General features: G+C 37.5%; 1 protein-coding gene across 1 annotated transcript in view; it reads left to right on the top strand.

The window, feature by feature from the left end:
• The window catches only part of dnmbp (dynamin binding protein), a 36,169-nt gene that overhangs the window by 7,693 nt on the left and 4,354 nt on the right, over positions 1-24,122 (top strand). The window contains exons 3-11 of the mRNA XM_015390497.1: positions 17,064-17,278; positions 17,436-17,532; positions 17,778-17,925; positions 19,810-19,827; positions 20,449-20,648; positions 21,609-21,739; positions 21,832-21,936; positions 22,038-22,166; positions 23,119-23,451. Of these exons, the coding sequence (XP_015245983.1) occupies positions 17,064-17,278; positions 17,436-17,532; positions 17,778-17,925; positions 19,810-19,827; positions 20,449-20,648; positions 21,609-21,739; positions 21,832-21,936; positions 22,038-22,166; positions 23,119-23,451 (1,376 nt within the window). The remainder of the gene's footprint in view (positions 1-17,063; positions 17,279-17,435; positions 17,533-17,777; positions 17,926-19,809; positions 19,828-20,448; positions 20,649-21,608; positions 21,740-21,831; positions 21,937-22,037; positions 22,167-23,118; positions 23,452-24,122) is intronic.

Genomic DNA, 24,122 nt, shown 5'->3' on the forward strand with positions numbered 1-24,122 from the left:
CTTAAAGGCTGTTCTTTTCTTTAGAAAATAGTGACAATGTTTTAGACAAATGCCCATAAAAGTCTTCTTCTTCTCCACATTGATAACGGGCACAAGGAGAGGGGTGCAACAGAGTCAATGAGGTGTGATTATTTTAAAAACTAGATACCCCATGACATCATCTAAGTTTTTCCAGACTTTGTAATTGATCAGTCAGCAGTAGTCAAAGTGAGACAGAGGGACATGTTTCCTTTGAAATATAGATGACTAGTCTGATCTGAGACCATGGAAGAATAAATAGATGGAATTTTCTGAAGACATAAACTAAAAGCACAGGATAATATTTGCCTAAGCAATATCTTATTCTGGTCCATGGCAACAATTAGTTGCATTTCCACTTAAAATTGCTGATTCTGTTCCATTTATACACAGTCAGTGTTTCCAGTGATTATCTGGTGATTATCTCCTAGATATGTTTATAATTACTTTGTTTAGATAATTAAACATTTAAGTGAATGTCTTTTGAACAGCTCTTTGTTGGTAACATAATTCATCTTCCAGTCTAAGCTTCTTTCCCATATTTACCTCCATATTATTCTATCATTGTTGGCATCTTAGTTTAAAATGTGTTTTGCCTTCACTCTCTGCTTCTTGTAATTTGGCACAACTTTGTCTCTCCACCTCTTTTTGTTTCTATCCAACCCTCTGTTACTCTGAACCTGCCAACAAATAATTCTGTAACACTTAACTCAGTTTTGTTTTTCACTTATTCCTTGGACAGTTAGTAGCCAGATGCTTGATCATAACAATGCCTCAGGTTTACTTAATAAAATGAATGTTGACCAGGTCCTGGAGAGCCTGAGGTGCATAAGCAAACACAGCAACATAAGAGGAATGTTGTAGTTGACATTCCAATGCTTGAGACACGGACACAAACACAGAGTTTCGGTCTCGTTGTTTGGTTTAAAGCTGAGATGTGAACACTGATAATTAGGCAGGTTTATTTGAAAAGAGATCCTGTCCAGTTTTCTCTTACTTATTCTTAACGTGAGTTCTTATTAGTTCAGCTTAGAGTTCACGCATTGTGCCCCTTGGAAGAGTATTCCCACCCCATTTTACCTGACTACAAAAACAAACCGCTGTGTCTTTGATGGGATTTTATATGAAAGACAAACACACAGCAGTGCCTAATTGTGAAGCAGGGGAACAATACATGAAGTTTCTGAAATTCTGTTGTGCATTAGTATTCAGCCATGTTTTCCTAATGCTTTGTAGACCAACCTATCACAGTAATTACAGCTTTCAGTGGACGTGTTCACCAGCTTTCCACATCTACATATTAACATTTTGGGCCATTCTACATCCATCCACCTTCCTATTGCCGCCATCAAGCTTCTTTGTCTCTGTTGAGTAAAATAACAATATATTAAATTCTGTGCATACTTTGCAAGAAACTGTATTTGCAGTAATTATCCCTTAAATAAAATTAGATTATATTCTGGTTTATGTTAATTTGTTTTGCTAGATTTCTTTGTTTTTTTTTTATATTTAAGTTTCTGAGGAATATATTCAGTTAGTCACTCATCATATCGAATTGGAGTTTGAATAAACAGTATACTTTATATAATATTTTTTTTATAGTTTATTGTTTTATGTTTAACATTAAAACTATACCAATCTCAAATATGATTTTCGTCTAAAGAATTTGTTTTTGGGGCCTAATTAAATCTCAAACACTAATGCACACTTGCATTGGTGTTTGTGTGAACTGGATATATTTGTGTCCTTTAAAACCATCCTTTCTTTTCCTTCCTCTTTCACCCAGGGAGGGAAGAGGAGGGGGGCGGGCCATATTATACTCTACCCTTATGAATAGGATCCAGTTTTTCTCACACTAAAAGATTGCGTCTCTTTGAAAGTAGGAACAGTCTCCAACAATAGTTCATTGTACATGCCCACAGCTACTTTTTCACTGGCTGCATGTTATAATCAATCTGTGCTCTTTTAAACAAATCTACTCTCTGCACTGATTGGCTCTCCATGATTTATAATACAAACCCTTAAAATAATTATTTTTGCATGCTGGACAAAGTCAAGCCATAGAGCTCAAGATAAAAAAAAACTATAAAAGAAAGAAGCGACAGCATGCCCAGTGAGATAGTGGATTAATAAACTGCTGAATATAACAGCAACAGAAAGCAAAGAAAGTTTAATCACTATAATAAAATATGCAAAATTATTCCATCTAAACAGTTGATGCGGTTCTAGCACTATATATTTAGAGATTTGTCCACATTATCCATTAAAGAAACTCTGTAGACACAAACCTCTGTTGAAAACACAGGTCTGAGTTAGTTGGGACAATGGGAGGGGCCGCTGGGCTAATCCTTATCCCATGTGACTCATCTGAATCATTAACCCTGCAAGGCTCCTCCTTCGGTAACTCTACACTCACCCCTCTGTACTTTATTCGCTCTGATAGAAGTGGGAGGGTAGGTTTCAATTGCTCTGAGAGCTGGGAGGTGCTTGGTCTTGGCAGTCCTGCTGAGGCAAGTGAAGAGGAGACACAGGAAAACAAGCTGGAGAGTCGCAAACAATATGCTCACCAGGTGGAGTCTCCCACAGCGCTTTGTTATGGAATGCAGGATTTTGGAAAGAGAACTCATCAGCCCTGGGTTGGCTGATTTTTAAACAAGAGCCATGAAGAGTCCGGTTGTTTATGGGAACCCAGTCATGTTTGGTCCAGGGGACTGGAACCAAGCAGCTGGCGTCCCATTGAGAAGAGGGAAGAGCGTGGAGGAGCTCGGGGATGCTGGGTGGGCAAGAGAAAGGGAGCGGATGGCCCACCTGCAACACATGCAACAGCTACATCAGATGCAGCTTCAGCAGCAACAGGTTGGACATCATATATATGGAGTCCCTCCTCCTGGGCCACCACAAGGACCAGTTTTTGTTCAAAGTCCAGCTCCAGCCGGACATATGCCAGTACATGGTGGGATGATGGTTCCATTAGGTGTTCCTACACCGCCTCCAGTACATGTGCAAGCTCCATGGCCAGTACAATGGGAAAACCAGGCCCATGCTGGACAAGCCAACATCTTGCACCAGCAGAGGCCTCTTGGACATGATGTTTACTACCATCCTCGTTCTGAGGATGGCCACCTGGACTTAAGGATATCTGAATGGAAGGGTAAGCATTGTTTTTACCAAGGTCCTGAGGATGATTACAACCTCCAGCATGACGTGCCTCAAGAAATAGACAGTAATGACTTCAGGACTCAGGAAGGTTATGGACAAATGGAAGAGGAGGAGAGAGGAGCAAGGGACTACTGGGACAGAGAAAATGAACATTACTCTGAGCGGTATGACCGCAGGAGGCAAAGAGACTCTGAAGAGCACAGGGACAGAAACAGGGATAGAGATCGTTATGACAGGAAATACAAAGACCACTACGATGAAAGGGGGGAAAAGTATTATGACACAAGGAAACACCGTAAACATGATTCCAGAGAGCGTGACGGTTACAAAAGCCAATATGAAGACTACAATGATCGTAAAGATAAATACGTCCACAGAGACAGTCAAAGGGACAGAGATTACTATGAAGAACGAGATCGGGATCATTATGACTCCAAGGAAAGATATCGCTCAAAAGAAAAATACCATTACCGACATAGAGAAGAGGACTGTTACTATGAAGAGAAAAAATCTAGGAACCATCGTTCTGAACGTCATGCAGACGATCGATATGAACCCAGAGAAAAGGACTATGACCGGAGGGCTGAGGACATGCACAGAAGTAAAAGAAGGGCCCAGTATGACTCTGAAGCTGAGGATCACTGGGAATATAGGGAAAGGGATCGCAACGACAGATACAGACATTCTGAAGATGATAGAAGAGATGAACATTATGGCAGACGAAAGGACTACAAAGCAAGAGAGGACTGTGATAGGAGAGGAGAAGACTACTATGACCAGAAATATGAAGACCGGTATGAACGAAGAGAAGGAGAGCATCCTCACTCCCAAGCGAGAGGCAGACTTAGAAACCTGCGTTCAATATCTGTGGATCCAGATCATGAGGAATATCCTAAAAATGATCGTATGACACACTGTGAAAAATGGGTTGAGCAGCAGAATGAGAATATTGCACTGATGGAAACACACTCTTTTGAGGATTCAATCAACAATTGTCACAGCACTGAGCAGGAAAGGGGGTACGAGTCGAGTGCTGGCAGCGTTGGTTCAAAAAAGTGTCACAAGGCCGTATACATGGGTTCCTTGGACAGGAACAGCTTTTACAGGAAGACGGCTCCAAGCTCACTGCGAAATTCACAGTTTGCCACCACCAGGAGACAGAAGAAAGGTAAACACAATTGTGTTGTCATGTGAGAGAAGACTATATCCTGTATTTGCACAACATGTTTGCTGCTTATATTTATGCCGACTTCGTAAGATTCAAGGGTAGAGTTGGGAGCTAATTCTCCAAAGGATCTAACTTAAACCATCATATTATAATTTAAATGGTAGTTTTAAGACAGAAGTTAAATGTTTTATAAGATTCATTGTGATTTTTAATTAAATAATACAGGGCAGATCAGATTGACAGTTCTAGCAGTCACATTCTTGTTCATTGTGACCTTCAGAGATGCTCCTCTAATCAATACTGGGGGGCTTCAGAATGCTGACAAGCCACACGCCATTAATACCCCTTCAGAAAAGGTGTGGGTGTGTGAGTATCGCCCTTGTCAGTAGAAAGTGAGCTGTCAGGTATTTTGTAAGAACCTGCAGAACAGGTTTGGCGGGTGCTTAGTTTTTGTTTTCTCTGTCATTCTTTGCATCCGTGGCTTTCTTCCTTATCACCGTGCTCTGAATAACTCGGGCTATGTGCGCATGTAACTAGTCTGTTCAGTTATTTTATGTCTGAAAGGTCAGCCTTTTATTGCATTTCCCCTGAGAGACACTGAAAACTAGTTTTATACAGCAGTGGAATGCACCTTATATACCATATGGATTTAGGGGAGTTTGGTAGGTTCTTTTAAAACAAAGTTACTGAGAAATGAGTGCCATTAGACTCAGATATAAAGTCCAAATAAAGTGACATACAAAGCTGTCAGCTGTCACAGACATCTGTAACTCTATTTCCCTCTCTTAGTTAGTTGGGGTTGGGGCAATGCTCTCCACAATTTTCCCTCTGGTCATGTAAAAAACTTTTAATTTGATATTTCTCCTATACTCAATACTTTTTTTTACTGTGTAGAACCTAGTTGACTTATTCCAGGTCAGGCGTCCTGCAGCCTTTAGATCTGTCTCTGTGTCAACACACCTCAGTTAAATAATAATTTGCACAAACTCAGGGGAGCTTGACATTATACTGAGATGGTATTTCAGATGTATGGAAGCAGGAACACATCTAAAACATACAGGACTGTATCTCAAGGATGGGAATTGAAGAGCTTTGGTCTAGATAAAACATAAACAAGACATCATATTTGCTACCTGCGCTCAGTAGTCAGGTAGTGTTATGCTATTAAAGAGAGAAGAAAATGAATTAGAAATTTAAATCTGCAGTGGCCAAGTATCATAAAGGATAGAACCGTTAAATTTTTACTTTGTTTGCGTCACATTTTTATTTACATTTCAGCATGACTTTCTTTAGTTCAAACCTAATAATAAACAGGTAAAATAAATGTATTTTAAATTTTAGTCTAAAGTGTTGCAAATATATCTCATTATGACCTGAAGATATGATTAAACCTGGTAAAGTTAAGGATTTAGGAACATAATAAACTTAGAAGAAGGTTCTTCAGTTTGAGTTTCACTCAAGAAAACTCATTGCAGGAGAGTTTTGCAGTTTGGGACTTGGACAAAGACAAAGGATCACTTCCCTGGATCACATTGTTGTGTCTGAGAAGAAGCAGGTGGCGCCCCATGACCCCCTCCCCCAGTTACCTAGAAACCTACACAAGTCACACACACACACTAACATGCTCAGGCCACTCTTTAGCCTCCACCACACACTTCTTTCATCAGTCTAAGTATTAATCCCTAGCGTCAGCATGGTGAGTGGATGGTGGGGGTCTGTCTGGTGCCAGGCAGTGTAAAGCACTGACCTGACTCCTTCGCTGCAGCACAAGACCAGAACTGTGTGTGTGTGTGTGTGTGTGCACTAGTTAGCCTCTGTAAGGCTTAATTCAAGAACTGACGGCATCTTTCAAATCACATAGAGGCGTGCATGCACGCTTGCCTGTGCAGTGTCTCGTCATCCTTTAATCTTGTTAAACAGTTTCAGCTCAGTCAGGGGTTTGCTCTGACGGAAACATTAAATTGTAGAGCAAATAACATTAGACCATCCTGTTGCAGAACTTATTGGGCCTCGAATTTGATGCAGTGACATTGAAGTGAAGTTCGGGTTTTTGCTAACTTGAATGCATCTATCCTAACCCTGTTTTCTCTTTTAAATCATACGTTTTTCCTCTTCTCCTTAATAGTTTATAGTTTTGTAAATATCAGATGGTAATACATTATTTTCCCCTGTCAAATAAGTGTGCAGGTAGTGCTTTTGCAAATTTGAAAATATTCACATTTGTTGCATAGTTTCTCAAAAAAAAAAAAGCAGTACAGACATTGCACAAGTATGCTGTTCCTCTCTTAAGATGACAATTAATAATTTACCTCTTGTTAATTTATTTCCAAAGAACTAGCATGTGATTCAACACCTTTATTTGTCTCTTGGTACCGTTTCATATGTTTAGTATTTTAAAAACAATTACCTTTTTAAATAATTTAAAATCTGATCAAATAAAATTTTTATTTGTCAAACTTTGAGCAAATGCTTAAATGGTGCAATGGAAGAGTTTGAGCCCCTGCACGTGATCGACGTGTTGTCACCGATCGGTGATCTGACAGCTGGTGCACTGTTTTCCACTGTAATCCCTGGGTAGCCGCTGCCATTGGTGGACATCAGGATTGTGAGGTTCAGTTGATTAGCTGGGAGCTAAAACAGGAAATCTTTGGACAGAATCTCAAATTGTCTGATAGCAATGCTCCAGAGGCATTATATCTCACTACAGGCCGACAGAGATTAAACATGGCAAACATGATCACCTTTTTTAGTTTTGCCCCAGTCCTTTAAGTTATGGGTTCCTCAGCAATTTTTCTTGTTATAAATATCAACACATATCTAGATTTCTGTGGTTTTACGATATATTCAGCTTATGAGACGTGACACCGGAAAATGCTTGGTTTCCAAGACAAGATGTGAACAATTGGCAGGAAAAAAGGTGGAACTTTAATATTTTTTTTCCATCAGCACAGTGAAGGTGAACAAAATTTCAAACTATTAAAGGATCTTTAAACAGTGTGGAATAATTTAGTCCAAGTTTTAGCAGTTCTAATCTAATGTTCTTATTGTTTTATTCTTAATAGATCATTACATCAAAAAAGGCAAAAACACACAGTTTGTTTTTCTTAAATCGAATAAAGCTTTAAAAAATTTCAGACTCTGTTTGGTTTAGAATAATGTAGATCAGGTTTAATCTAAATGAGGAAGTAGATAATGGGTTTGAATCATGTTTAAAAGGATGCCGGTACGCATGTCCGAAGACATGAATGTTAAGTTAATTAGTTCCTCTGAGCCGTAAAGACTAAACTCTTACTGTACATTAAAGAAAGGTGGAGAGTTGATCCCGCCTGAGAAATTCATGATGACTCTGAAATATGTATAAAAAAATACAGATTAGATGCATACAAAAAAATAATAAATATACTTTTCTTTTGCACCAAAGGGTATTTTCACAATGCATGCAATATTTGTCTTATATGTCAAAGTTTTATTTTTCTTCTGAGTGCTCTAAGGCCTGCAAGTTGAATTCTAGCGGTATTTGTGCATTCACAAACACACCAGAATCCATATTGTACCACTCCTGCTTAAAGCCAGAATGAGTTGGACAGTATGTTACAGTATTATGGTTTAAGGCAGGATACATAGCTGCGATGAAAGCAGGAGCTGCAGACCATACAGCCAAACCAAAATAAACATGGCAGCATAGTAGGACCTATGCATAGCTGATGTTTACATATCTGTGTTGTCAGAATCCACGATTTAATCCCTAAAAGAATAACAAAAAGTGTAAACATATCATTGATTGGGGTTTCTCATGGCGTCTGCTCCTATTACATCCGTTTCACTGATTGAGGAAAACCAAACTTTGTGAGGTGGGAATTTTGTCACTTTCCCCCAATCAGCTTGAATTGAACAGATTCAATTGGAGCAGTCCCAGGTTAATAAGATGTAGAACTACACCTGAGTTCTCCACAGTATCCTTTCTTTAAAACATACACAAAAAATGTATTTACAAATAATAGCCAAATAGACTGAACTTAAAAATAAAACAAATTAGCAGTCATCCAGAGTATGATGCTTATCAAAGGGATAAAGCCTGCTAAAAAAACGTTTTTTTTTACAATTTTTGTTTTTTAACTTCAGTTCACTTTTCTGGGAAGATATCACCTAAAATTTAAAGCTGTTCTCAGGTACAGCAACCAAGACATTTTTTACAGTTCTTTGTGCCTGTCTTTTTTTGATATGACTTGTACCAGCATGAAACAACAGTGATTTTATCCGTCATTTGTTTTATGTACTGTGGGAAAACACTGGAGTCTGCATGTGGAGTTTGCCTTTAAGGACTAGTTTCATGTAGATAAGGCTAAGTTTACTCAGTCAGTTCAATTACATCACTTCTAATGTTAAAGGTTATTTGTAGGGGCAGGTTATTGTGTATTATATAAGTATCTATATCTACAAATCAACTTAGATTTGTTTCAAAATATAAAATGAATTGACATTAGATGATTTTTTTACTCTAGGTAATAACTCTTGCCTTGTACGTAAGGTTTAGGCACTATATAAGGACTAAAATTGTCTTAGCATGCGTGGATGCTAGATTTTCTTGCACTGTTATCTCAAGCCATTAGTAGTTTCCTTTAGTTTGATTGACTTAAATTGATTTAATCAAGTGGGAGTTGTGGCACTTTTTGTAACATCTAACCTGTAAGAATATTTTTGCAGATAAAAAAAATACTTTAGAAATTTCAAGGCCCTATAATTCTAACATTGTTAATTTATTTTTTACTTCCAATAAGTTAATTTGTTTTAACTTTTGTGTAGTTTGATCATTCAAATGGTAAATCATTGTGACATGGGTATTTAAAATGCAGTTCAGGAGTGATATTGACAGGGACATGTTTGATTTACTTGTGGAAAAATCTCCTTAAAGCCTGAAGGTGCCTGTCTCTACTTGTTGATTAACAACGAACAGATATAATCTCACATGTTAAGTCAGCTCCAGCTGTTCTTGCACAGCTTGTGCTGCTTATTTGTTTCCCACAAATGAAATCAGAAACCGAGAACATGCGCAGCCTTTACGTTAAACAGTAAAAAAGTTCAGAGTTGCACAGGTAAATTTTTTTTTTTTGGTCAATATTCAGTCTCCCATTTTTGGAAAGCTTTGATGATCTATTATAGAATGACATTTAAAGGCATCTTTGTGACATTACCATTACTAACCGTTACTAAGCTTCTAAGCTGCTAAAATTCTATTTTAGCAGCTTAGAAGCACAAACACACCTAACCCTTTTTGTTTATTAAAATCAGCTCCATGTCATTCCCCCCTTCTCTGGCCCAGTGATACAAATATGGGTACAATCTGGCATCTATGGCAAATGGTTCCCTTTTATATCTAAGAAATTATATAGTATAAAATGATTGATAATGCAAATGAACGAATTGGAAAAAGCTCCTGAAAGTGTAGCTCTTTACGCTTAAGAATAAACCAACATGCCACAGTTGAAAAAAAATTTCCTTTTGATTAGTTTAGCCTTTTTTGAAATACATTTTTTAACACCCCTCTGATACGGGAAAAAAACTAACCTTCCCCCAGTCACAACTTGCACACTGAAGAGTGTTGCATTTAGTGTAGAATCACCGTAATTGTGTGGCGCATTCTTTGATTGGACTTTTATTTCATTTACGGTTGTTTTGGTTGACATTGTTTTGTTCCTCTTCTTCTGTTTCCTGCTGTTAGCTTTAGCTAACGGAGTAACAAAAATGTTGGGTAAATGCAAATGTTTGCAGACACTAGTCACCATCTACATATAAGGAAACCTTATATCACCTTTAGTGCTCAGATGCATAAAATTGGTTGCATTATTGCTTCTCTTGAACACTTGTTTTGTTGTATTATGTTCCACTAATTTGCATTGCTAAAGCACTTGTGGGGCCTAAGAGATAGTCCTCCCAACTTTTCATTATTTAAAAGTCACTGGAGCTTTGTTGGTATTATGGGGCCCCGTTTTAAATCCCTTTGCATTGATGGTCTCTTGATGTAATTGCATATTGTTTATCGTCAAATAATGCAGAGACGCTAGAGTTCCCAGCCATTAAACCCTATGTGGATCAAGTGTGGCAGCATCTGAATTATTCAGCACGGTAATTAAACCCCAGCCTCCTCCACTTTGAGACAACCTAATCTTAAAAGCGCCGGTGTGTAGTGTGAAGCCCCGCCTTTAAAAAGTGTTCCTCTGAGAACTTTGCAAAAATACTCACATCTGTTTAAACAAATATTTGACAAAAAAAAAAAATCAAATTTTTAGAACTTAAAAAAATCCAAAGGCCATTAGTTTTGCTTTGCTTTAGTTTGAGAAGGCAGAATATGAATGCAAGCTGCTCTTCAGGTTATTGCTAATAAAAAAGCATTAATATTTCACACTTTGATCATGAAGATTCTTCAAAAGAAAATTTAAGATAGTTTTCTACTATTGTGAGTCTGTGAAAAGTTAGAAAAAGGTTGCTGTGAAGATTTGCATTGGAGCAAGAATGTGACCTGTTGACATCTGACCCTTAAAGAGATAAACAGGATGGCTTGCCTCTAAATAGATCTCTGTCAAGTGAACTTAGCACTAAAACAGTCGGTGATTCAGTCCGAACAATAGAAAGGTGATTTATTCAAGTAGATGCTCTTTAGTTGACTGAAATGATGAAAAACAAGATGAAATTCACTGTTAAAGAGGTTTACATGGTAAGGACTTGCACATACAGTTTATGGTAAAGCCTCTGGCTGAATACCAATCATATTTATACATCCTGCACCTCTTTTCTTTCCCCCGTCCATCAACCTGGGGAATTATTATTAAAACGTTGGTTACTGATTGCATGTCACAGCTTGCATGTTTTTATGGGCATCAGTTTGAAAATGTTGGCAGCTTGTTTGTGCTTCTTTTAAAACAGCTTCAGGTCTTAACTGTGTTTCCCAGCATGATCTTTTAAAAAAAGAAAAAAAAGGCCGCTCCCAGGCTTCCCAAACCTGATATGAGGAGGGCCCCCGCTATTGCCCGTTGCGATAGCAACTGTGCACACTGCGGTGAACTTTGGAGCAGAGCACACAGGAGCTTATTGTCCCATGACCTTAGACTGTGGCATGCAGCTCAAACTTTTGATTTTGGAGGAAGTTGATAGCAGAGTTTCAGAGGATTTTCTTTTCTTTTAGGTGTGTAGTGTTTTAACGCTGTTAAACAACAGAAAGTCTAAAAAGTTTAATATGTAGGAGCAAATATGTGCTCCTGAGTTTAACTTTAAGATTGATGAAAACAGTAAGCGTATTCTAACCAAAGGAATTTTTTGGGGGGTGAAGTTTAATTCCCAGGATCCAAACATGATTGAATTCAGGAGGAGCCGTACAGGTGGCGGCCACTTTTGAAACATGAAACGGCTTTATGGAAGGAGTGGAATAGATTATTGCAGACTCCACCCACATTGCACAACACAACTTCCTTCAGGTGGTACAGTTATATGATTATTGTGTTTCTAAGGAATTCTCCCAGAACTCTTCCTAAAATTATGTTAAAACGGTAAATTACTCTGTTTAAAACAGTTAGATAAAGTCTTGAGTTCAAGGAATATATGGGATGTTATTATTTATGGATAAGTTCCCTGAACATCTGTATTGTTTTTATGTTCAAGTAAAATCAAATTTAAATAGATGGATTTTTTTGATGTAGCAAAATGGAAAATTTATGAAGCCAAATCTTTACAAATAGCTATTTGAGGTCATCAGCAGCTGGTTTGAGTCCATCTCCGGGTTTTAGTGAGTGCCCTAGTGCTCATCCTCCCCTGTGCGTGTTTGTGTGTAATGATGGTGGGATCCCATCCATTCTCATGGTAATTGGAGCTCTGGAATGGAGGGTTTTTGTTGTTTTATTTCTAGCAGGACAGTGCGGTCCTCCACAAGGGCTCATTGCTGAACTTTAAATTCCATCATGGGCCATTGCAGAGAAAGTAGCGAGCAGGTGGGTGATCCTTCCTTCTCTGTCTCACTTTAGCTTTTTTCTTGGGAAGAAACAGACAAGATTATGCTTTTAGAGTACTTTTAGAACACTGTTTTCAGGTAGCAGTTCAGTTTATTAGAATATCTTATTAACAAAAAAAAAGCAAAGAGAAAAAAATGCATTTTATGCTAAAGAGATGATGCATATTTACCATAAATCACTTTGTGCCATCTTGAGCAACTTTAAATTATCATTGCGAATGATCCGTCTCTGCTTCCGCCTGATAACCAGAGTTTAGTTTCTGATAAACCCTTGATGACTTGTGCTAATCCATCAGGTGTGACAGTCGGTTGAGTCATGCTGGGTGTCGGAGGATCTGATGTTGCAAAAGCTGTTTTCTGTCCTGCGTCACTTTATGGTGCTTTTATGTTGCACAACACTCTCTGCTGTGACTCTTTGAAACTAAGGCGCTCTTTTACACATAAAATGTTTGATTAAAGACAGGACTTAAATCACATGTAAAATTAGCTGTCCTCAGTTTTAAGCAAGTTAACACAGTTACTGTGATCTTATTTTATTTTTTTTTTAATCCTACCTGATGAACCTTGTGCGATGAAAGAAAATGGTGTGTGTTCAAAGGACTAGTGCAAATCTTTTTTTATCCATCAGGTTTAATCGTTTAAAGAACGACCATCCTGCGACTGTTAGATGTTCCTCTGCTTTAACACACCTGGATTGCATGATTAGGTCATTTAGGAGGAAATTCATTTAATTCAAGTTACAGGATTTCTGCCTCCAGATTACTTTCAATATAGATAGAAGCCATAATTGCAAATATTACAGCAAAAGTATAAACCATTATATTATTTTATTTCTTTTTCAGACTGAGAAGTGTGTAAAATTTGCACTTTTTATTGAGGGGAAAACTTCAGAGACAGAATACTTTAAAGGTTTAATATGGCAGAATAATGTTTGGCTCCTTTATTCATTAAGCTTTCTAGAGACTGAATTTAACTCTTAAGATGCTCACTCAGTAAATCTTTACTTGATCTTGTTTCTGAATTTTGTGTGTGTTTTTAGCTGTATTTTAGATTTTTTTTTATCAATTTTCACAATTCTTTAATTGTGAAGGGTAATTGTTTAATTAAACACATAAAAAAAAATTTCAAGAAAAATTTGAAAAGTAAATAGACATTGAAAAAATTAGGAAAGTAAAACAAGATTAAGAAAGTAAAAACACGTTTTTCTTTTTTTGTTTGGATGATTTTTTTTATTTTGTGACCAATATTAACCTTATTTTAGAGGCATATGTCTAGCTAATATTCAAAATGGGAAATTAATCCCTGAATAATATTTAATGAAGATCATGCATGATTTATTATTTCCTTTTCAAAACATAAATTAATTTTCATTCAGCTTTTCTTAAAGTCCGTGTGTGAACCCTATGGTTTTTAATCAAATTCACTGAATTTTTTGCTTTGATTATTATTAAAGTATTTTTATTTTCTAATTATAAATCCCCTTCTTTTGTCACTTTTAAGGCGATAACTTGTATTTATTTATTTTTTAAATCTATTTGTAATAATTACCTTAAAATATGTAATTGTTTGTCTATTTATTGAATTTTGGGGCCCTTTTGTAGTACCTTTATAAACTTCTAAAATTGCTCCAAAAACCCAATTATTTTCATATCAAGCTAAAATTGGTCTGTATGTTTTGGGTTTTTTGTGTGTTTGCTGTTCAGGAATGATCCAGCTTTAAAAGTTAGCCAACAGATATAGAGTTGCATTATGATAATCGCCCCCATGTCAGATTATTTCTGGTTATACAGTCTCTTTAAAATAAAAATTAATTTATCTTTTTTTTTTTCAGATAAGAGAAATACAACATATGTGTCTCTGAGTTTAGGAAACTCATAAATTATCTTTACATCCAATTTCATGACTGACTTTACTGTTTCCAGTGGTTTGCATGTTTTCACAACATCAAAACATAATGCCTGTGTCTGTAGACAATATTTACCAGGACATAGTAAAGAGATTCTTATAAACTAGGTTAAAAACATCCTTCCCAGGTTGGTCGGGATGAAAACTGTTGCATATTTAAGGGATTGTGAATCGGAGCGTGTGATTCGGTTTTGTGTTGTGCCACATCAAACGTGGGAATGAGGTGATTGATTCTAATTAGAAACCAAGTCCATTGTTTTCGATCGCATTAGGCAGTGTTTCAGGGTGACCAAAAAAGACAACAACCTATTAGTGGGCCAGTTTCTCTCCGGCTGAGTGCTGGCAGTGGGCGGGGAGGTGGTGGAGACGGTGGATGCTGCTGCCTGATAGGGTTAAAGTCATGAGAAAAGCTCATTTAAGTTGAGCTTTAGCAATGTCACAGGAAGAGGGGGCAGGATGGGAGGGAGAAAAATTAAAAGGAGCACATTGTGTTATTATATTTCCTTTTTTATGCTAAAACTTCTATCAATTAGGGTTGAATTCCTTACTAATCATAACACGCCAAGATCCTTCAATCAGGGCAGTAAGCAGGATGATGAGATGAGGGTAAGCAGAGTTAACTTTGTTAGCGACTGGCAGCTTCTGTTTGAAGAGGATGAGCGACGTCACCACGGCAACACGACAAATCACTGCACATGCTCAGGCTTCACCAAGTGAGACGTCCAACTCTGATCCACAGACTAGAGAGTTCAGAAGTGTCTGTGTCAGGCCCCACCTGGATTTCCTTTTGCTTCATTTTTAAGTCATCCTTTTTTAAAATACTGTTAAAAATCTGATATGTTCTTGACATTTCTAGCTTTTACTATCAGCCTGAGATATGCCTATTTAGCAATAATCAATTTATGCTTTAGCAGTAATTAATTTAATGCCTTCTACAATAATATTTTTGACATATTTAGAGTGGGGACTTTTGGAGTTAGCAGAGTTTTTTTCTAAAATGTCTCTCAGTTTGTATCAATTTTAACTCCTATCTAAAAGGTTCGATGTCTCTACAGTGACGCGTGCTCAGATGAAGTTATATTAAAAAAGTTATAGATATAAACATCAGGGATGGATACAAAAATGTACTCCTTTCAAGTAGAGGATTCAAATATATAAACATCAGCTGCAGTATAATGAAGGTTCTTGTATAGTGAATCTCTATTGTTTGGATATTCAAGTGATATTTTTGCTAAAAAAAAGAAGCCCCTGCCTCTTCGTCAGACTCGGAACTTTCCAAACAGAAATCTATAGCTTTCTTTTTTTTATTATTTAGAATCTCTGATGAAGAACAGAAGTACTGTTCTGCATAAGTGATGGTATTTAAACATGAAGCAATGCAAAGTGGTGAATCCACCGATGTCCAAAGTTAGTTCTTGATAGACAATGCAATGGATGTTTTTTTTTCTCTCTTAAATTTTGTTTTTACATAACAGAAAAACAACAAAAACGGTGACAGTGAGATGCAAATGATTCATAAGAGTAATACAAGGAGGTTGTATATGCTTGATCTCCTACGGTGTCTCTGTTGTGGGCTCGGTATGTTGTCCATTTGTCCCATTTTGTGTGAAACTCAACTTGCTTCAGTTTCAACTCATATGTGAGTTAAAGATTTCCTCCACTGTGTCCATCCAGTACCTCAGAGCATTAGGGTCACATCTGTACCATTTCCCAGTGATTCCTTTCTTGGCTGCAACAGCATTTTAACCAAATATCTATCCTCACATTGTACAGTATATAAACGGTAGCAATATATAAACCAGTATCTTTTCAAATGTACCTTCCAGTATTTCTGCAATTTTATACAATGCGTGCTGCTCCCAACACCATCTCTAGCATGTTCATTGTGTTTGTGTACATTTATTTTGCTTTTAAGGCTCATAGCAATCGATATTTTTGACCAAACCCATCATGCCTCATGTAATCATAATACATATTGAAGCCACTAATATTTAAAAAAAAAAACATTATTCATTGAATTTGGAACAACAATTTGCGGTTGTGCTCTAAAAGTATGTATATAAATGAATTGTAGGCATTTATACAATCCTTAACATAGTGGACAGTTTCTGTCACAACAAAAAGAAATTACCAAAGAAATCAAACTATCTTAACTATTGAATGAATAATAATAAATCATTAGTTGTTGTGGATTGTGTAATTGACAATATCTCTGCATCAGTATGAAGAGCATTATTGTTGAACATTGGTCTCTAATCGTCTGCAAGGTTCCATTTAGTTTTTTTCTTATTGCATTTACGGAGAAATATGTCCATCATCGGAATTTGACATCGAGATGGATAAGACATAGGGGCATTAATTGAAATGCATAAGGAGCACATGTTAGTCTCCCTGACGTCTTTAAAGTTTGCTCTGCTCCTGAGAGCCCGTATCTCTGCAGCGGCTGTCAAAATCCATTGTGCCGTTCACAAAGAGCCCAGGGTCCTCTCCAGTTTTGCCTCCATTCATTAGAGGCAGCGATGCGTGATCGAGGCTTTCCCCTCAGTCCCAGACCTCCACAGAGAGGGAGCTTCATGTGAGTGATAGCAGCTATGGGACCACAAACGATCTGGACAAGGCGAGTTGCTCAGGGTGGGACGGGTAGGTGGGTACCAAGTTGTTAGGTTACGACTGACTGGATACGTGGGTTTGGAAGCTGTTTCTCCTTTTGTTTGTGCAACAAGCTGATTGGTTTTAGTTTCCTTTTTTATTTCAAACTATGGACAGACGTTTTTCATAGCTGCATTTTAAGGAATCAAAATCCTGTCTTTGCAGAGATGACGCAGCTTTCATCGCAGCCCAAACCCCTGGACGCAGCCGCCGTCTCCGACGAAGCCCCCACAGCTGGCACAGGTCCCGAAGATCTTGACCAGAGGATGCTGGAGAAGAGGTCAAAGGTCGTTGAAGAGCTGCTGCAGACTGAGGAAGACTACATCAAAGACCTGGAAATGTGCATTGATGAGATCATTATTCCACTGCAGGAGAAGAAGGTAAAACGAAGAAAGCATGGTACATATAAATACCATGATGCTGTGCTTTCTGAAAATGTTTAATTTTATGTAGATTAAGCATGCTTAGTGCAATCCATCTATACCATAATCTGTCCAATATAATAGCTTGATGTTAATGGAAATACTAACCTACCAGGTGAAGGTGGACTTTGAAGGTCTCTTTGGGAACATCAACTCTGTCATTGAATTGTCCCGTCGGCTGCTTGGAGGACTGGAAAATACTGACTCAATAGGTACGGAGTCAGTTCTTTCTTTATTTAAATGATTGCAACTCTGAAAACATTTTCTGTATATAACTGTCCTCAGATGATTTACTCTTAACAGCCATTTGACATTATTCTCCTTCTTAGTAAAAAAGTTAAGATTCTTTTTTTTTGTTTTTTTCTGTTTTGATTTGGATTCCAAATCTTTAGTTTTTTCCCGCTTTCCGTTTAAATTAAACACACTTTTATAACGTGTTTGTGTCCTGTGCTGTCAGGCGGTGTCTTTCTGAGCTTCAAAGCTGAGCTGGAGGAGGTCTACAAGCTCTACTGCCAAAACCATGATGATGCCATCTCCCTGCTGGAGACCTACGAGAAAGACGAAAACATTCAGTGCCACGTGTTGGAGTGCCTGGAGAGACTGAGGTGCGTAAAGCCCGGTTCATGCTTGACGCGCCTATGAGGTCCAGCAGCCTGAAATTCTGCTTCGAGCTTTAAGAAACATTTGTAACTTTGCGGAAAACAGAGTGGACGAGCAAAGCTCCTCCTAGTTACCCCACATAGATTCCGTGTTTGTTTATTTAAAAAAAGCTCAATATTTCTATAATTAGTTTTTTTTTTTTATCTGTGTTTCCCTAAATACATATAAGTATTTTTATTTCTTTTTTAGCTAAATAGCTAACCTTAAAGCCTTTCCTCTTTGTTCAACTTTCCTTGCCCAAATTAAGATTACTCCACACTATAAAAGCTCATACCTCTCTATCAGGGGTCTGAGACCTTTAAAATCCAAATTGCCATTTTTACATTCAGTCCAACTATTCAATCGCTTTCAGAGCCACAAACATAATTTGAACTTTTTAAAGAAAGAAAAATATTTTCATACATTTGTACCAAAGACTTGCCCTTTAAATAATCACCTTACTATCTCAAATTTTAGGTTTTAAAAATGAATGAAAAACACTTTCAAAAAGAGAATGAATACATTTCAATGTGTCACAGACATTTTAAAATAAATAAAAGAAATTTCCGTTATATTTCGAGTCAATTTATTTTGGAAATTCAACTCAACTAGTGGATGGAGAGAAGGCTAACCAAAACACTTACCAACAAAGACTATTCCAACAATCGCCTGGCTCTTCACCATGTTTTAGTCAAAGTAATGAGGTGTCTAAAGAACCACAGGTTGCCTTTTTGCTTAAACAAAGGGTGCCACTATTAATTAGATGATAAAGTCATTAATTTTTAACATTCCTGAGGTCCATCACCAGGTAACTGAAAACCTGGCATCCAAAATAAAACATTTAGTGGTTTAGTGGCCTACATATGGAAACAAGGAATACCCAATTTGTAGTATATTCTGCCTGGAGACTGGATGCTAAGATTTCCTATTGGTCTGTTTATGTTGATTTTTCTCTTTCAGTACTGAACTAGTAGTTACCAGACAGAAATATAAAAAAATATATATATCATATTTATATCAGAAAACTCATGTAAGTTTATTTAAAGTTTTATATTTTTTTTTAGATTTTTATTTCTAGGTTGTCTCTGACTCCCTTTAAATCCCTGACAGTTTAGCATCAGACATATTGTTATGAAAGGAAAGTACAACCGAAGTTGACTATTTGATAAGTTTAAAGCTATGAAAGTGTTCAAACTCTGAGCTTCGAGCTCTTCTTTAGAAGTCAGTCATGTGGAGCATTTCTGGAATGCCCCCTTCCTTGTTTCTCCTGTCCGGGTGTTACCCTCTGTGACTCAGTTTCTTTAGCAGACACGCTTCTGTGTTTTAGTAAATTATGGTCGTGTTTAAAGATAAACATGATTTTTGCGAGGCAGGAACCTGCAGAACAAATAGGCTGTGGTTCCATAAACAAAAGGAAAAGGACTGTTGTAAGAGAGCATTATATTGTTAACATCTTGCCTTATCTTACAGGCTTTAGTATTGTTTTTATTGTTTTTATTGCTTTAATTTTTTCTGCTGAATAAGAACTCCTGTATTTATTGATTAAATGTTATCCACCAATCAAATGAAAGGTTCATGTGATTGATTGTTTATCAAATCAATGTTTTTATTGCTCCTTTGGGCTTCTATCCAAATTTAAATGAGAAATATTCAATCAGAAAAATTGTTGCTCCTGATATCACTTTCAGTCTGAATCTCATCTTTTGATATTGACAATAAAATGATTCTTTAAATTTTGTCAACAATAAGAACAACAATAAGATTCTCTGAAAGACTTTTAAAAATCCAAGCATGTCGCCGTAAATTCTGTTTTTTATCTCTCCGTTTCTTCCCCTTCCTCCATTCTACAGGGCAATGTACCGCGAGTGGTAAGTCTTCTTGATTAGTGTCGGCATGATTTTCCAGCATGGGAGCCAACCTGACTGCATGCTTGCTTTTCATGAACTAATGACATCCGTGTTTTTTGTTCAAAGTAAAAAAAAAACAGCTGTGTTGAATGGAAATGTGATCTTTTACATGTTGTGGTTTGTGTCTGCATGTCTATTGTCTGGTCCTGTTAAGGCCAGTTTAATGACTACTGGGCTCTTGTCAAATTAAGATTAATTCTGGGAAACAATGCCACCTACAGGACTAAAACGGCAACTGCAACTTTGCAACTGCAAAAATATTTAGAAATGTGTTTAAAAGAAATCAGAAAAAAAAAGATCTGTCCTGTAGATTGCACTAAAACTAAGAAAATCAATTTTCCTCTATTCCTTCTGTGTTTCTCAGAGGTTTTGGTCATCATCAGAAATCAGCATGTGATGAAGTCTTTATCATTGGATCATACAATCCATATGATAACTGAAATAAGTCTCCATCACTGCTAATAGCCTGTAGCAGCAGCTACTCTCGTGGTGACTTAGTGTGATCCTTGTGACACTTGAAACCTCTTACACATTATTTTAGTTTACTAAATAGATAATCAGTTTTTTCTGTCTGTTTTTCAGGGGTAAAGCTAATTACATCAACCTGGGCTCCTTCCTTATTAAGCCGGTGCAGCGGGTGATGCGTTACCCGCTGCTGCTGACGGAGCTGCTGGGCGCCACTCCGGAAAGCCACCACGACCGTCCCCAGCTGACTCAGGCTGTGACGGCCATCAAGCAGATCAACGTGAACATCAATGAGTACAAGCGCAGAAAGGATCTCGGTAAACGTTTAAGGCCATCTTTAAAACTCGCTTCTCTTCATGCGTTGCTTTTTTGTCCAAAATTGTCACATTGAAGATTATTTGAGGGCCACAGATTTTGAAAGCTTATTATTTACAAAGTAAGCTTGTATTAATATGGAGTATTGTGATGAAAGAAAGGAGTCAAAAAGAGAGAAAGTCAAAAGGCAAACTGTTTCCTGATTTTTGCGCACATTGGGAAATGCTTAAAGTTTTACCCTTTATTAGTAAGTAAATAAAACACAAATACTTTGTAGAGTACCTGACATTTTCCAGTTTGGGAAGATTACAATTTTCCCCTGAAACTTATTTTACACTTTTTTACTAAGGGCCCCCAGATCATTCCAAGGGCCGCTAAGGGTCCTTTGGTTGCTCTTTGGACACCTCTGATCTAAATCAACCTGATGGAGCTCTAGCTTTCTTTAGCTTCATCCACCTTCGCATCATCTCTCATCTGCTTCCTTGTTCCTGAGGAGGAAGAGAATCCCACAGCATGATGCTGCCACCACCTTTCCTCATGCTGGGGTTTCTGGGTTCAGGGTGATGAAAAGTATTTGGTTTTGACCACATATTGCTTTCGGCATTTAGACCAAAAGGCTGTTTGTTTAGCAGAGAACAGGTGGATTCTAAAGAGATTCAATTACAGAGGTTGACTCAAAGTTATTACTGGATTATTTAAGGGCATCAGGGTAAAGGGGGACAAATGAAAAAAAAAACATCTAAGACTTAAAAAACACAAAAGAAGGGTTTCCATTTTTTTCCTTTCACTGCATATTTAATGCACTAATTTTTGTGTTTTTTTACCATAAATGAACCGAAAGACAATATATTAATGTGGAGGTTCCTGATAGCAAACTATTTTACAAAGCTCTGTAAATGTTTTTAAGATTTTTTTTTTGTTCTCTAGCTTCCCTGCTCATTCTCTCCCTCTGCTGTTCTCAGTGGTGAAGTACAGGAAAGGAGAAGAAAACTCCTTCATTGACAAGATCGCCAAGCTGAGCATGCACTCCATCATTAAGAAATCAAACCGCGTCAGCAGCCACATCAAGCACCTCACAGGAATGTCTCTCCAGGTCTGCTTTATTTGGTTGTGTATTTTTTTTCTTTGTTTTTCATTGCTTCAAATATTTCTAAAGCCTAAATGTAAATGAATTTTTTTCCCCAGATTAAAAATGAAGATTTTGATGTTGCTGAGAAGAAGTTCAGGCTGCAGGAGAGGCTAATCAAGTCTTTCATCAGAGACATCTCCATGTACCTGCAACATATCAGGGTAGGAAGCTCAACAGCACAACCTACAAAAAAAAAAAATTCATTTCTGCACATCTTTTCCATTTTAAAGTAAACGTCACGTCGGACTTTATCTCTGTATAGGAGTCGGCCTCTGTAAACGTCTTGGCAGCCATGAGTTTGGGTGACATCTACACCGAGCGCAGCGTGCTGGATCCGGAGCACTTCCACAGAGCTCACCGCAGCATCAGCGACAAACAGTTCGCTCTCTTTGTAAGTACTAACCCTCTATTTTAGCCTGACTAAGGGACGGTTTTACTCTGCAGCTCATATCATCGGCAGTCCTGAAATCAGACAGAGGATCTATGAATCATGTGTGTGTGAGATTCCTTTACTAATCCAGAAAGGCATAGGAGCGGTCGGCTCTCTGGGAGAGGTCTATAGGTCCTATAAATTTGCAAAAATAGATTTAAACTGATTCTTATCTCTCTTGTAGAATTGTAATAACAACATGATAAGCATATTTTTTTAAAGTTTTAATAGCTTTATATTAAGAGTACAATTCAAATGATACTGGTTGAAGAGAGTAGAACGGGTTGTTCATTTTAACCTTTAGTGTTTTCTGTTAGCCACTAGTGCTGTTACCACAGCTAGTATAACTAAAACAGCAGTTTTTCAGAGATTACAGAATGTACAGTAAGCCCTGAGTTATCCAAACCCACTGCAGATTCAAGTATTGTATATTAATATTACTTTATAAGCATTTAATAGCAGCCCAGCCATAGTCCCAATTTAAGTCTAATTGTGAATCTCAAGCTTAGGGTAATGACATGGAGGCCTTCCAACTTTATTACCAATAATAAATCATTTATATACTAACAGAAACCTACCATTCGCCGTTTAGAGGTATTAATGACATACATTTTTTTCTACTACTGAATAAAGAAACCACAATTTTTTATCATATAAGACTATAAGACATGTCTCCCTTATATCTTGTCAGAAACAACCTTCTTTGTTAAATAACATTAAATTTAAGTCAAGATATTTTATTTAAAAAAAATACTTTTGTAGAAAATAAAGCTGTGTTCATCAATAAATTTAATACACTCTGCGTCTGCGGTTGAGTTTGTCCCAACAGTAAAAATGTCAGTCCTGATCAGATAGAACTATTTTGGATAAATTGTAAAACCGTTTTCCTTTTTTTTTTTTTCCTCCTGAGCAGAAGGAGCGCACCGAGTTGCTGGTCATCAAACCTCTCTCCCAACTCCTCGCCATGTTTGCCGGGCCACACAAGCTCATCCAGAAACGCTTCGACAAGTTGCTCGACTACGACAACTGCAAGGAGCGGGCCGATCGCCTGAAGGACCGCCGCGTGCGAGACGAGCTGCAGGTGGCCCGCAACAACTACGAAGCACTGAACGCCCAACTCCTGGATGAGCTGACGAAGTTTAACATGGTGGCGGAGGACTTGTTCAAAGACTGCGTGAGCGCCTTCGCTCAGGCCCAGAGGGACTTCATGAAGATGACGCTGGGAGAGCTGACGCCCCTGCTGCAGGTTGGAAACGTGTTGAACGCTGCTGTTTAGATCGGCTCTGGGCTGATGACCATCCCCAGTGACATTTCATGAATTTGCTAAATTTCTACTATACATTAACAGTAATGGCAATAATATTGCCCTTTAAAAATTTGTCTGGCTGTGGACTTACGAAGAGCCTTACATAAAAAAATTAAATCAAAGAAGTGGCCTAACATGACTATCTGTGAGGGATTTGCACAAACCAGCCAGAAAACCACTGAAATTTTTCAAAAAAAATCTTAATTTATTCCCAAAATTTTAAAAAATTATAAACTTGGCCCCAAAACAGAGGTGAACAAAACAGAATTCAATTCAGGCTTTAAGATCAAGAACTCAAGCACAAACTAACTGAACAAACAGGACATGAGGGAAACTTAAATAGTGGCTGATCAGACCACTGTTGACACACGAGGGGGATAACTGACTAACAAACTAATAAACAAATAAACTTAATTAAACAGATAAATACTGGCCAGACACTAAATACCTTTTAAAATTTGACTAACTAATAAAATTACCCAAACTAAGAATATTTAAACAAATGATAAACAAATTTCCTTTCCCATTTCAAATGGTTTGACCCACTGATTAGCCTGCAACAACCAATTGAGGAAAGCTGGAGCTCATTGCAGCCCTCCACCAGCAGATCC

Source organism: Cyprinodon variegatus, unplaced genomic scaffold (genome assembly GCF_000732505.1).
Source record: "Cyprinodon variegatus isolate N-32 unplaced genomic scaffold, C_variegatus-1.0 Scaffold502, whole genome shotgun sequence".
In the NCBI taxonomy this organism is placed as follows: domain Eukaryota; kingdom Metazoa; phylum Chordata; class Actinopteri; order Cyprinodontiformes; family Cyprinodontidae; genus Cyprinodon; species Cyprinodon variegatus.